The 12948-nt window shown below is 45.7% G+C and overlaps 1 protein-coding gene across 1 annotated transcript; it reads right to left on the bottom strand.

Annotated features, from left to right (window-relative positions):
• Positions 1-261: 261 nt before the first annotated feature.
• LOC136568923 (phospholipase A2-like) lies at positions 262-11335 on the bottom strand. Its single transcript, XM_066569162.1, has 4 exons — positions 11232-11335; positions 7923-8088; positions 3450-3556; positions 262-425 (listed from the first exon to the last, which is right to left on the bottom strand). Exons 1-4 carry the CDS (start codon positions 11272-11274, stop codon positions 262-264), a joined length of 480 nt encoding a protein of 159 aa, XP_066425259.1. The 5' UTR covers positions 11275-11335.
• Positions 11336-12948: the final 1613 nt, after the last annotated feature.

The raw sequence follows: 12948 nt of genomic DNA, 5'->3' as shown, positions 1-12948 counted from the left end.
ACCTCTATTAGTCTGCCCTTTTTTCCTAACCCATGAGATCTTGACTTGCTTGTTGTCCACCCAAAGGCAGAGCTCGATGCATTCCAAGTGCTCTCTCACAGACAGGAAAATCCACCACTACACCTTTCTGTCTGTCTCATCTCCCCATAAATCCTGGACTGATAGAAATTCTCTCACACCATTGTTAGATCTGGAAAATAAGGAAAATTTTTATTCCACTACCTTCAAGTTCAAATTGTTTGAAGAAAGGTACTAAAAAGACTATTCTGGCCCCCCATATCTGACATGGCAGGTGGGATGAGTCTGTCCACATAAAAAGTCTGGCCAGAGGATGAAGTGAGGATTGTATGGGGCTGCTCCCCAGCACTTGGCTGCTTCTTGGTCACACAGGCACACCATTTTTTCACATCGGTCTGTCAGGTTATCTGCAAAAGAAAATGTGAGCTGAGGTTGAGAGATTCTGTATCAAAGGCAAGAAACAGTTTTAGGAGGAAAAATCCCCTAAAAAAGCAGCCCTTGGGGATCAAAGGCTGTGGCAGCAGGATCAACATGTTGTGTTGTGGGTGGATTTGACCCTCCCCTGCCCTCTCTATCAACAGATCTGACCTTGACTGTGACAAAGAGCATCAGAAATTAGCAGCTAAATGTAGATTGGTAATGCTTATAAAAATCTGCTCATCACAGAGCACTCCCTGCTTCTAGATCTGTGTGAACTATGAGGATTTAATTCAGTAGTCAAAGCTGAAAAGGAAAATTGTTTAATCTTAGCCTCAGGTAAAAATATTCCACTGTTCCTCAGTCTGTGAATTTCCCTTCTAACTTCTCCCTCTGCAAAACAGACTGATTTCAAAAGAAAAAAACACTACTTTGAAAGAAGGAGCCTCCCAGAGGGATATTCAGAAACCTGAGGGCGTCAGAGCACCCACCAGGCATCCTTCACTCTTGCTGTACCAGTTGCTGCTGTCTCTCTCTGATCACAGCAGAGGAGCCAAGGAGCTTTGCAGCAGGGCCAGGTACCTGATTTTTATGAGCTAGCAGCTAACAAAGTGATCAAAGTCATGCATGGAACTATACAGGAATGCAAATATATGACTACATGGCCATAAATAACATCAAAGCCACTAGCTTAGAAGGCTACATTGCAAATGACTGAGTTTGGGTTAATGAACCTCATCCCACCTATAGGTGGTTTAAATGCAGTTGTTTGGTTAATATTATTTTAAAGGACAGTACCTTGTTTCTTTGAGGCTGCTACCATGGATTATCTAACAGACACAAAACCCTGCACTAGGCAAAGTTTAATGTGCCAGTGCACATGGGCTTCACTCCAAAACCAATTGGAATGAGTATAGGAATTTTTTCAGATTTCACTGGACTTTGATGGATCAACCCTGTATCAGAAAAATAAGAAAGCTGTTCGGAATAATCATGTATTTACTGCTAAAAGTGTTTTAAGGGTCAATGAGGACTTAAGGCCACTCTTCTCTTAGCTACCAGTCTTGCCTGATACTCTCCTTACCCCTGTGCTCCTTGAGCTCTTCCTATGCTGTGCCAGCAACTGTTCATCAAATGTGAGTACAAAAGTCTGGATCTGTAACATTCATTCAAGAGGAATGATTTTTTTTTTTTACCAAACCCCACAACTAACAGCCTTTTCTATATTCCAGATATCTATTGAATGGAATTTGCCTACAGGTGATGGCATATCTAGACTGAAGAATATAGTTTTGCCAGTTTTTTTCATTCCACAAACAAAACTACCTAATGGTAGCAAAAAGAGGAGAAACACCAAGTAAAATGAGTTTCTGTTTATTTTACATGAAAATGTCTGTATTTATGGTACAGTGTCAGGCAGCAGGCATCTAATTCCTGTTGCATTGAAATGACAGTGCAAACAGTTCTGCTTCTAACACTTCTGGACATCATTACCCTGAGCTCAGCAAGCATGCCTGGAAATTTAATTCTTCATCTCTTTTGTTTGAATGGGGTCAGACATTATACCTTCACATCCCAGTAAGACCTGCCAGTGCTGTAGCCTGGGGTAGGAAATTTGCCTTCAAAACGCATTTCTATAGTTCCTCCTCATCAGGGATATTAGGGGGAGTGTAGCCTTCTGAGGGCTTATGGAGAACAGTTGATGGATGCATCAGGTCTTGCCTGGACATCAGTTAAGGAATTAATGATATTTGTTTAACTCATGCTTGTTGGCCAAGTCAGAGCAACTGCAGCCTGATGCACTCCTATGTCCACTGCCATGGACTGAATGATACATCTCATATCTGCAACTTGGATTGGTCCTTCACAGCAAAGAGAAACAGGACTTTTCCCCTGTAAAATGACTACCAGAAAATATCAGTCAGCTGTGGAAATATGGCAGGAGGAAGAGCAGTTGTACATTAAAGTGACGCATTCCTTTGCCAGGACTTTGTATTTACTAGATTGTTCTGGAACTAGGAAAAGAGCAACTGCAGATGTGCTGTGTCCCATCCCCTATCTGCTGGCAGATCTTCAGCTGCTGGTGAGGCTGAGGATTGCACCAGTAAAATAGGTTTTCTGATAAGGTAGAAATAGTCTTTTAATGTTCTAGCAAGTAACTTTGATGATTATGGGGATAAGTTTTACTCTCACAATTTCTTTTCAAACTTTCAAAGTCTTCTACAATGGATTTTACTACCAGGAGATTTCTGGAGACTTAGAAACACAAGTGACAAATTCTAAGAACTCAAGTCATCTGGTGGATGTCAAAACAAACTGCACAAGACACTGACGGGCTCTGACTGTGCAATTCAAACCCTCTTGACTGGGTACCAGCTGTAGAGCTGAGCACAGCCCACACTTGTTGTCTGCCTGAAGCAGTCGAGAGCATTTGATTCTGCATGGTTCCAAATCCCTGCTGGAACCCCAAGACTTCAGGCTGGAGCCCCAAATGGGGCAGAGGTGCAGGCTGGCATCCTATTTAACCTATCTTGCAGCCATGCTAAATAGCCTGGCTCTTCTCTAGCAGTGCTTAAGGGTAGTAAAAAAGTGGACATCCCTGCTGAAGGGAGGGCCATAACTGCAATGGAAAGAGCACCCCCAAAGACCCCCAGCTGTAGGAAGAGGCACGCTTAATGCCAGTGAGCAGAAAATCTCCAGAGAGTCATCTGCATCCCTGCCAAACTAAGATGGTTTGGGGTCTCCATGGCCCCCAGTCCTGCTCTTCAGCCTGGGTGGATCTCAGGTTACCTAGAATGGGTTGTGCTGGGGCTCCAGCTTTCCTCCCAGCTCCTGGCAAGGAACGGGCAGGGAGCTTGGAAGAGAACGGACATTGCCTAAAGCAGCTTTGAAACTAGCTTGGCAAACACAAACCTGCCTCTGGGGCCTCCAAAGCTCTTTGGTATGCCTGCTGCCTGCAGAGGAGGGAGGAAGGGAGGGAGGGAAACCCAGGACAGGAGCCAGCCTTTCCTTACCGCACTGCACGGTGTTCTGCTCACACGCCCACTGGTAGCGCTGCACCTTGGGGTTGCAGCCTTCCTTCTCTGCCGTGTCATAGCAGCAGTCATGCCTGTGGCAGCACCTGGGAGACACAGAAAGAGAGGGTATGGGTGTCCTCCTGCATCCTGCCTGTTGGCACAGACTCCAGGGGAGCTTTGCTCACACACAGCTCATGACAGCAATGTTCACCCCAGCCTGTCAGTAAATCATCTGTTGATGATGCAAGTATCCTGGCATCTCTGGGAAAGCTTGCTTGTCTCAGGAGCTCATTAATGCCATATTTTTGCTCCCATGACCACTGCACTTCTTCCTCTGAGCTTTTGCCCTCATGAAAGCATGTGTGGTCAAGACACAATAATCTGTCTGAAAAGGAGCAGAAGTGTTCCTATAAGTTGTGCTATTGTGGCTCACTGGCTTAGGCTTATACCCATCCCAAAACTTGAAATTGGAATGTTTCTTGCTTTCCTCAGTATCACCAAGAAGCTTAGTCTCTTCAGTTCACCTGCCATGTGCACCTTGGCACATAAAGGTTCTGAGGGCAGGCTACAAATTAATTAGTCTCAATGGTGAAATTCATATGAGTCAACTTAAGAACCTTAAGAACTGTCTACATCTAAGGCATTCACCTATCTTCTCTCTATGCACATCTGCACCACAGTTCACTTTTTCATGCTGCAGAGATCTAACACAGGGTGAAAAGCATCAGATTTGAAAAGTGCAGTTGTGTTTCACCGACCGTAGAGGGAATGAGGAGGAATAGCTCAGCTGATGACATCTGTCCTATGGACTAGTCAGTGAGACCATTCTCACTGTCAGTTACTTCTGAATTTATGGAAAACTTGACATCACTTGAATTTTATTCTTGTAATTTAGGGATTCAAATTCCACCAAGAAAAGATTCAGCACTTAGAGATGCTTTCTGCTGAATAGCAAAGGTTGTTTCAGTAAGGATGCAAGGTCAGAGGCTGGAGCCAGAGAGCAGTGAACTCCTGTATTTCCAGGAGACATCTCTGCAAGAACTGACTCTTCAGAGAAACCACTCTACTAACTGGGAAAAACTGAGGCAGGCTGATTTTACATAAAAACCCTGAAGCTGCAACAAAGCCTAATCCATCCTCAGGGGAATGAAAGGTAGCAGAGCAGGCCCATCCCTAGTGTCTCATATATGGGACACTGAGCACCGGAGGCTGTGGTGGAGGGGAGTGCCAGCTATAGAAACGAAAGGTCTGTGAGGTCTGGGGCGTGAGTCAGTAGCCAAATTGATGAGTCAGTGGTGGGGGAGTATGGGGAAGAAGAGCAATGTGAAGATAGACGAGCAAAGGGAGGTGTTAGGACCCTCTGTGCCAAGGGAAAGAAATTGCTCTTTATGAAGAGCCAGAAGGAACAAAGAGAAAGAGAGGTAGGAGAAGTGAGGACAGATACTGTAGGGGGCAAAAGATGTTCTGTGAATCACATAAGGACAAGCAAATGAGCACTGAATTTGCACTAGCAAATGGTGTTCTAACTAGCAGTGAGAACTCGCTGCTCCTTATCTAGCTTGGCAAAACCAGGGGAAGTCACATAAGCTCTGCAGAACCACAGGATTTGGGGCATAATTCTACTTCCCCTTACAGCAGTTCCTCCTGATGACCCCCACAGCTGCAGCAGGGTGACAGGTAGCTTACTTCAACACAAAGCAAAAAGACTTTTGGCTTCTATTTTACAAACATCTGAAAGAACTGTCAAGGAATGAAAACTAAGGAATGCTATTGTTGTCCTTTGCCACCTTCAGATAGTCCCCTCCTGTCTGGAAATGCCCTTTGCTGCACCTGGGTCAGAGTGGTGCTAAGCTTTTAATGACCTGCTAACATTCGGTTACACCAACACAAACAGAGGCAGCCAGCACCACGGCAGAGCACTGGTCATCAGCGATGGCAAACAAACACAACTGTGTCACCTGGGTAGTCAACAACCTGCTCGTCATGGCTGGGCTACGAGACAGCCCTAACGACTACAGATAGCTCCGGCTGGTCCGCAGGGATCAGCTGGCCAGACCCCTGCTGTTGATCAAATGCCAATAAGGTAAGAATTTGTCATGTTGTGTTTGTCACATCAACAGCACCCTCAATGCTGTGTGTCTTTTGCTTTAACCTTGCGACAGAGGAGAAATCTTACTCTTCCCTACGAGTTGGCCAGGATTTAACAGCTGGATGCAATGATCTTAGAGATCTTTTCCAGCCTTAACGATCCTGTGACTTAGATGAGTCATAGATACACCCTGCCTTTCGTGGTGTTTTCAGGGAAGTGCTGAGCACCCTTAGGCCGTACTTTACAACCTAGGTGCTGCAGCAATCCAGGGGAACAGAAAGGAGAAAGAGAAACAAATCGATTGAGTCTATGTGGAAGAAATGTCATTATGCCTTGAAGTGATGGAACTGTGAGAGTGGAAGAGTGGAACAAAAGGGAAAAGGTAATTTGTGACAACACCACATCAAAGTCAGTATGTGGAATAAACCTTATAAAAGGATTACCCACTCAATGGCTTTTTGTTCTTTTTCACATAAAAGAGAGGTGCTTAGAAGCACTCTAGCCCTGTCTAGACAGATTGACTGAATTACACACAAGAAAATTACCCTTTTGTAAGGGTCTCTGTAAAAAACCTAGAAGGTCAAGGAAATAAATAATTTTCAAACAGTATTTGTCACTCACAGCCAGTAGTTTTGCCACCCTTTCTTTTTTAGAATGGCAAATAGGGAAAATGATGTGGTCACTTTGACAGGTGTGGGGTACTCAACCACTCTAATCGTTGCAGTAGTTCTTAGTAACAGATATCAATATTTCTCTGGCAAACAGAAAGTGGAAAATTTTAGGCCTAAATCTAGTGTGGCATTGTTGATTCTTCCTAGCTAAGAACCTAAATAAAACTTTTAAGTTTTTCTACAGCAGCCAAGCATTGCAGCTAAAGAATAATAATGAATGTACTTAGAGGATCAAGCTTCCTTTTTACAAACTATCTGATATTTTGAGTCATTTCCACTTGCAAAGTCTCATTTTGTGCCTTTAGGATAAAATCCTAAAATACTCCATGCAATTTAAACAACAGCAGAAACACTGGCTGGTGAACACGTGGCCATCTTTTTCTTTTTCAGGAGTGATGACTACTTGCATCTCCCGGGGTCACATAAATTTGGATGTCACTCAGTCTCTATGGAAAACAGCTTTTAAGTCCCTCTGCTCACCCCTTCAATAAAAGTGCTCCAAATTAGTGAAGTCATGTTTTACTTTCAAGGCTTTATTATGAAATTTGTTAAAGGATAACAAAAATAATTAAACACCCTACATACACTGCTGTAGATAAGTGCTGTGATAAGCAGGTCAAGAGATATTACTGTGGTTACTCATCGTTTGTGAGACCCATATTGACTGTTTCATAGATTAAATATTTCACAGACAAATAAAGGGACATGATGAGAGGGCTTTGGGAGTGAAACATCTTACTGCATTAATGAAGACAGCTCCATTAGTCTTCTCATTCATGCCCACAGAGATCTTTAGCTTTGATACCTTTTCTTCCTTCACTCTCCTCTGCCCCTTTTTTCTGTCATTCTAATTCAGCAAAATCTGGTTTTGTAGCAACCTGCAACATCTCCAGCATCAAGGTGTTCTGGAAAGCTCAGTTTCCTTCCCAGTGAGCTGCAGCCTGCCTTCACCCCTACTAAAAGCAGAGCTTGCTTACTAGTAGCACCTGGTCTGGAGACTGTAGATAGACTTGTGTGCTTTGATATTTCAAACCTGGCAAGATTACAAATACCAGGCTCAGAGCAACAAGAGTCCACTATCCTCAGCTTTACTCTCATTTACTCTCTTATGCTCATTGCACAGTACAGGAAAAAAGCCTTTGATTGCATGCAATACCTCCGACACTTGTTGGGAATAACAAGGCCAACATCTTCCCCACCAACAAGGAAAAGGGGAAATAACACCACGGTCTCCCTTAGTTTTCTGCCTTGATTCAGTGGGAACTAACAGCCAATTAGGGCAACAGGTTTAATTACTCCTTGCAACTATATGGATTTCTTCAAGAGGACAAACAGTGATATTTCCATCACTTCCATTTTAAGGATTTAGGTGAAATAACCCTCCAAATAACTCCTTTCGTCAGGCAGGGTGTGCTCTCTATGAAAAAACAAACAGCTATTTCAAAAAATTACATCCTGGTTTCTCCTTTGCCCTCTACCCCTCATATTACAATGTCCTAAGAGCTTTGGTGTCATCCAGAAGGAGGTTAAGCCCTCATTCAAATCCCAAGTGATACATGGGTCATCACTCCCAAATCCCCAGTATGTTCATATATACTAAGTTCCCTGCCCACAGGGCAGCAAATGAGTCAGTGGAATCACAGTAGCACAAACAGAGAAAAGTAGGGAGATCTGCACTGCTTCTGGACACATAGCCAAGGTTTCTCTTACCAGTCCGTTTTATCTTTAGGCCAACCTCGTCCTCCTAGTCCACAGTAGCACCCGTAGCCAATATATGCCAAGGGAGACCGTCCCGTGCCACACGTTATGGCTCCAGCCAGTTCAATGATTCCTCGAGTGTGCAATGAATGGGACTTTCCCGGAGCACCTTTCCAAACTGCAAAGGACACGGTTACACACAAGGATTAAACATGCCTGCTACTGATTTTCCTACTGTCCTTAAAGGGAGATGGTTTTGCTTTTGACTGGTTGGTTGGGTGCAGCCCTGACAATCTAACTAGTCATGACATTCAGCTGGCCAAAGGTAGTCTTGCAGGGAGCTTTGCCTGCGTCTGGGATAATCAAAAGTTGGATGCAGGAATGCCCAAGCATGCTATTTCTTCCACAGGAGCTCAACTGAAGCAGGACTTACTAGTTCTGGTGTACTAGTGTGTGATTGCAGCTGTGTTGCACCCAGGAGCAGTGTGCGTGGTTGTGCTCATCACAGAGCCCAAGCTGTTAAGCTTTGCAGGGTCTGCACCAGCACCATGGAGGCCACCTGCGCTTCACTGCACCCCAGAGCTCCCAAACCTGGGACAGTTTTCCAGCTATGCTGTGGTCCTGACTGGGACATGAAGCAGCAGAGTACAGCCAGGCAACCAGACCTAACCAGGACTCTGTGGAAAGAAATGAAGTTTCTATGTTGCTCAAGATTTCTTACGTTATCCAAGTTTCTCTATTTTTCAGGATCTTTTAACCCATTTTCCAGGTGGCAAAACATACTGATAATCCTATTAATCTGCACAGAGGGACAGCTACACGCCCCTGAGCCTGTAGAGTACACATTTTGTCAAGGACAAAGTACCTCTATTAGCCAAGACATGTGTACAGCCGCTTTCTCTTGCGACTCTGGAAGTGCTGGCAACACTTGTATCCGCTTCCGTTATTACGTTCCACCTAAGTCGTAACAGGTGGGCCACACTAATTTGGGGAAAAAGGAGAAAGGAGCTCTGTGTCAGCTGGGGTGTGTAGATGGCCACCCAAACCAGTCTGGAGATTTTTGAGTTACGAGTCTTTCAGTCTCCTGATTTCGCATGTTAATTTGGAACTTTTTTAGAAGCCACAGGCTCATTCTTGCAGTAATTGTTATGGAAACCAAGAGTACCCTGCCCCTAATACTCAAACCACTGTGATGCTCAGTCGCAAACTTGCTCTTATCCTGCTGTATAAGTTGCTCTTATCCTGCTGTAGAGACAAATAGGAGCATTTCATGCTTGGATTTACTGTGAAGGACCAAATGCACTTTGCACTGCTCTATTGGTAGGATCAAAATCCTCAGCCTAAAAGCCTGACCCATCTGCTCATCCCATCCATGCACAGCTGCTCCAAAATCAAACAGGGGCTTTCCAGCATGCTTGGATGGAGAGGGAGGTGACTCCTGGGAGCTGGGAACTGGCCACTGAAGTTGCTTTGCTACCTGCCTCTGGCTATTGCAGCATGCTTGACCTCTTCAAAGTGTTGTGCAAACACGGGCTAATTAATCCTCTAAACCACCCAAGGACTCAATACTATTATTAAAACAGTTGCTTTCCTTTTAAAACCTAGCCTCTAATCCCCCTGCTTGGGCCTCTTCCCACATCTCCTGGGCTAGCTTGCCCTCCGAGCCCAATCCAAATGCCAGTGAAGACAAGGAGGGTCTCTCCCCATGAAGGACAAGGCAGGGCTTTGCTCCCTCTCCCAGCTCGACCCCCCAGCAGGAGAGGGTGTCACCATTTTCACCCCAGGGATCCACACCTTAGGCTGTCCAGCATAGCCTCAGTCTGCTTCCTGGGGCATTCCTTGGGGATTAAATGCACATTCCTGAAAAAGTAAGCACTGCTCAGCTAAACACTACTTGAGTGTTCAGGTTTCGTGCTAAAAACACATTGGATGGGTTTTATTGAGAACTAAAGAGACCACTTATTTTCCTTGTCTAAACAGCAAGGCTCCAGAGTTAGAAGGGGGCTTAGTTCTCAGGGGAAATCACAAGTAGTGAGCTGCTTTGAATTTGGGGGTATAAATCATGATTTTTCAACCTGTTGCAGTTTGCTGACCCTGAAAATATTCCAGTGGAGACAAAAACGTCTTTGTAGGAATCCCAGCCTTCTGACAAATGGCTTGACTTCTTTTTTAGCTCTTTTACTGGCCTCTTAAGCCAGCATTGCTGGGCTTAGCCTGTTGGCCACTGGCTGAAAATGGTTGAGGCTGCTGTAAGGTAACTGTACCTCACCCAGAAGAAGAAAGGCCATTCTTCTTTTGGGGATATCTCTGGAGATCAAGGAATCACTGTAATTACAGTGAAGAGTTGCTATGAAAGTGGAGAGAATGCCCCAAAGAAAATTGAGTCCAAAAGACTCAATTAGTGTGCTTAGGGCTGTGTGTTCTGCAAGAGGCATCCAGGCAGCCTCTGATGTTCCTGTTCTTTGAAAGCTGTCTGGGTTTTGAGCCAGCAGTGCGCTACTGCAGCTGAGAGGTCAGCCCTAGCAAGTACATTTTTAATATTCAGGTGCACAGCTAATAACTTGACCAAGAACTGAAATTGCTTTCTCTATGCTAGGCAGCTGAGCCAACACAGCCAGGAAAGCCTTGAAAATGTCTGAGTCTCCACAGCAGCATGCTCCTAGCCAAATGTCCTGTTAGCAGCATGTCCAATCATTAGTTAAACTACTAATGGACCACCTTAGAGAAGAACATACCTCCAGAGAGGTGAGCAGAGGTGAATCTGACAACTTAGCACTATTTCCTGCTTAAACTGGCAGCCTTTGCTGCAAATGAAGGTAGGAGGTTGTTTTTTTGTTTTAAAACTCTACTGCAGGTATAACCTCAGATGTGCCAGTTTAGTGTTTTGTTGCCTTTGTCTGTAGGGACTTTATGTTAGTGGCCATTTATGGCTTTTATAAACAGAATTTTAAAAAACTATTTTAAATTCAGATGTGTTGATAACTGCTCGCTCCATGGACACTGGTATAAAAGGAAGGTATTTCAATGGAACACGGACACTAACAACTCTGTAGCAGAAAATTATTAAAAAAGAAGAAGACCTGTGTTTATACAGGTTATGCAAACCATAGCTGGGGCTGGGAAGTGAGGCAGGCAGGCAGCTCACTTACACTGTCCCTCACTGTAAAGTTGAGGATTGTCTAGTGACACTTTTTTCCCTCACTTGGCCACATCACACAGCAGTCCTGGCACAAAGCAGGCAACGCTGATGGCACAGGGAGAGGCTATGCCTGGGCAGGGGGAGGCATGGCAGGGAAGAGGGACCGAGGGAGTGCTACTCACCTGCCTGAAGCAGCGCCAGAAGCAGCAGCAGGCGAGGGCCCATGGGCAGATCGCTCCCACGCTCGGGTACTCCGGGGATCAGCTGCCGGCGCTCCGGCAGTGCCTGGCCGTGCTGCCAAGTGAGCCGAGGTGTGGTTGTGCTAAACAAGCCTGCCGGGCTGCTGCCCCGGGCTTTATATACACATGGCTCTGCGCCCGTCTGCAGTGGAACACCCTCTCCTGCGATGCCCCCGAGCCCCAGCGCGGTCCGGTCCGTCCCCGCTGCGGGAGCAGAGGGCGAGGGCTGGCTCTGTTTGCCCAGCATCGCCTTTGGCAGGGAGGGAGGGGCTGCTGCAAGGGCATTAGGCCGGTAGGCTCTGGGACAGCCCAAGACCCAGGCACTAAGCCGGGCTCCTTTAAGCTGTTTGCTTACAGACCCTGGTTAACCTCTGAGAAGCTGCGGCAAAGTGAAGCCTTCAACCGGGCTTTCTGTGGCTTGGGCTCGCTGCTGTGGCATTCCCTTGGCAAGGATCTTCTCCTTTTATAGATCACTTCCCAGGGTATATTTTTATAAATTATTTTATTTTAAGACTGATTATTTTCATGTTTAAAAAAGAAAAGACAAAACTATAAAAATCCAACAGAAAGAATACTGTTAAATGCAGGTACCTAATTATAAACTCACCAAAAGAGCTAATTTGGCCCCACTCCAAGGGATAAATACCCTCTTGGCCTGTTGCTGCACCTGACTAACACCAATAGATTTCTTGAAAACTCGTCAGTATGCGGCTACCAGCCACAGTAGGAGACCAGCAGCTGGGTCCAGCCCTGGGGCTCTGGTCACAGCCGGCAGCCAAATCCAGAGGTGGCCTCCCTGTCACACAGCCTCTGCCTGTATGAAGCCACAGGCAACGTGCACAGGAGAAATGGCTACAGTTATTTTGTCTTTGGGCTTGAAACAGCTTTAAAACTCCTTCTTTCCTTGGTACAGCAGCCACTTGACTTGGGGTCTGAGCATATGCCCCTTCCCTGGTGTGGGCGCAGTGGGCAGGGTGGGCTGCACTTCTGGAGTGGAAGAGGAGGGGAAGGGGGCTGCTTGCCCCTTCTTGGGAACAGCCCAGGACTATTATAGCAGCACTCCTTGCCTGAGTGTTCCTTGCTAAAGCTGTGTTTCCCTTCTGAATAGCATGGGTTTAAATATTTGCTTGCTACACATTGGTAGTGAATCAAAGGTCATCAGCAAGTCGTGTATGCGGCTCCCTTCTGCTGAGACCTGCCCCAGTACAGCTGCTGTCACTCTTTGCCAAGCAAGTTTTCAAGATACAGTACATCCTGGGAGATGCCCTGTGATACAGGGCAAACGAGACAGCAGGATTGAGTAAATCTCATTACAATGACCAGCCTGAAATTTCCACCACCACCCCAGTGATGGGCCATGTGCTGGCAGTAGGGGAGGAGGGAGGACAGCTTGAGCACAACACACACCCAGCTTCTCCCTGCCCTGCACTACCTCAGAGGGGCTCAGGAGAAGTTACAAAGCTTCTGCCCTTGGAAGCCCCCATCAGTAACTATTCATTTATTCAAGTCATAATGCCAAATCACATAGAATCATAGAATCACAGAATCATAGAATGGTTTGGGTTGGGAGGGACCTTAAAAATAATTTGAAACCCCTGCAATGGGCAGAGACACCTTCTACTCAGACAAGTTGCTTCAAGTGCCATCCAGTCTCACCTTT

The sequence above is a fragment of the Molothrus aeneus genome, chromosome 2, assembly GCF_037042795.1.
Source record: "Molothrus aeneus isolate 106 chromosome 2, BPBGC_Maene_1.0, whole genome shotgun sequence".
In the NCBI taxonomy this organism is placed as follows: Eukaryota; Metazoa; Chordata; class Aves; order Passeriformes; family Icteridae; genus Molothrus; species Molothrus aeneus.
This window is presented reverse-complemented; position numbering and strand designations above follow the sequence as displayed.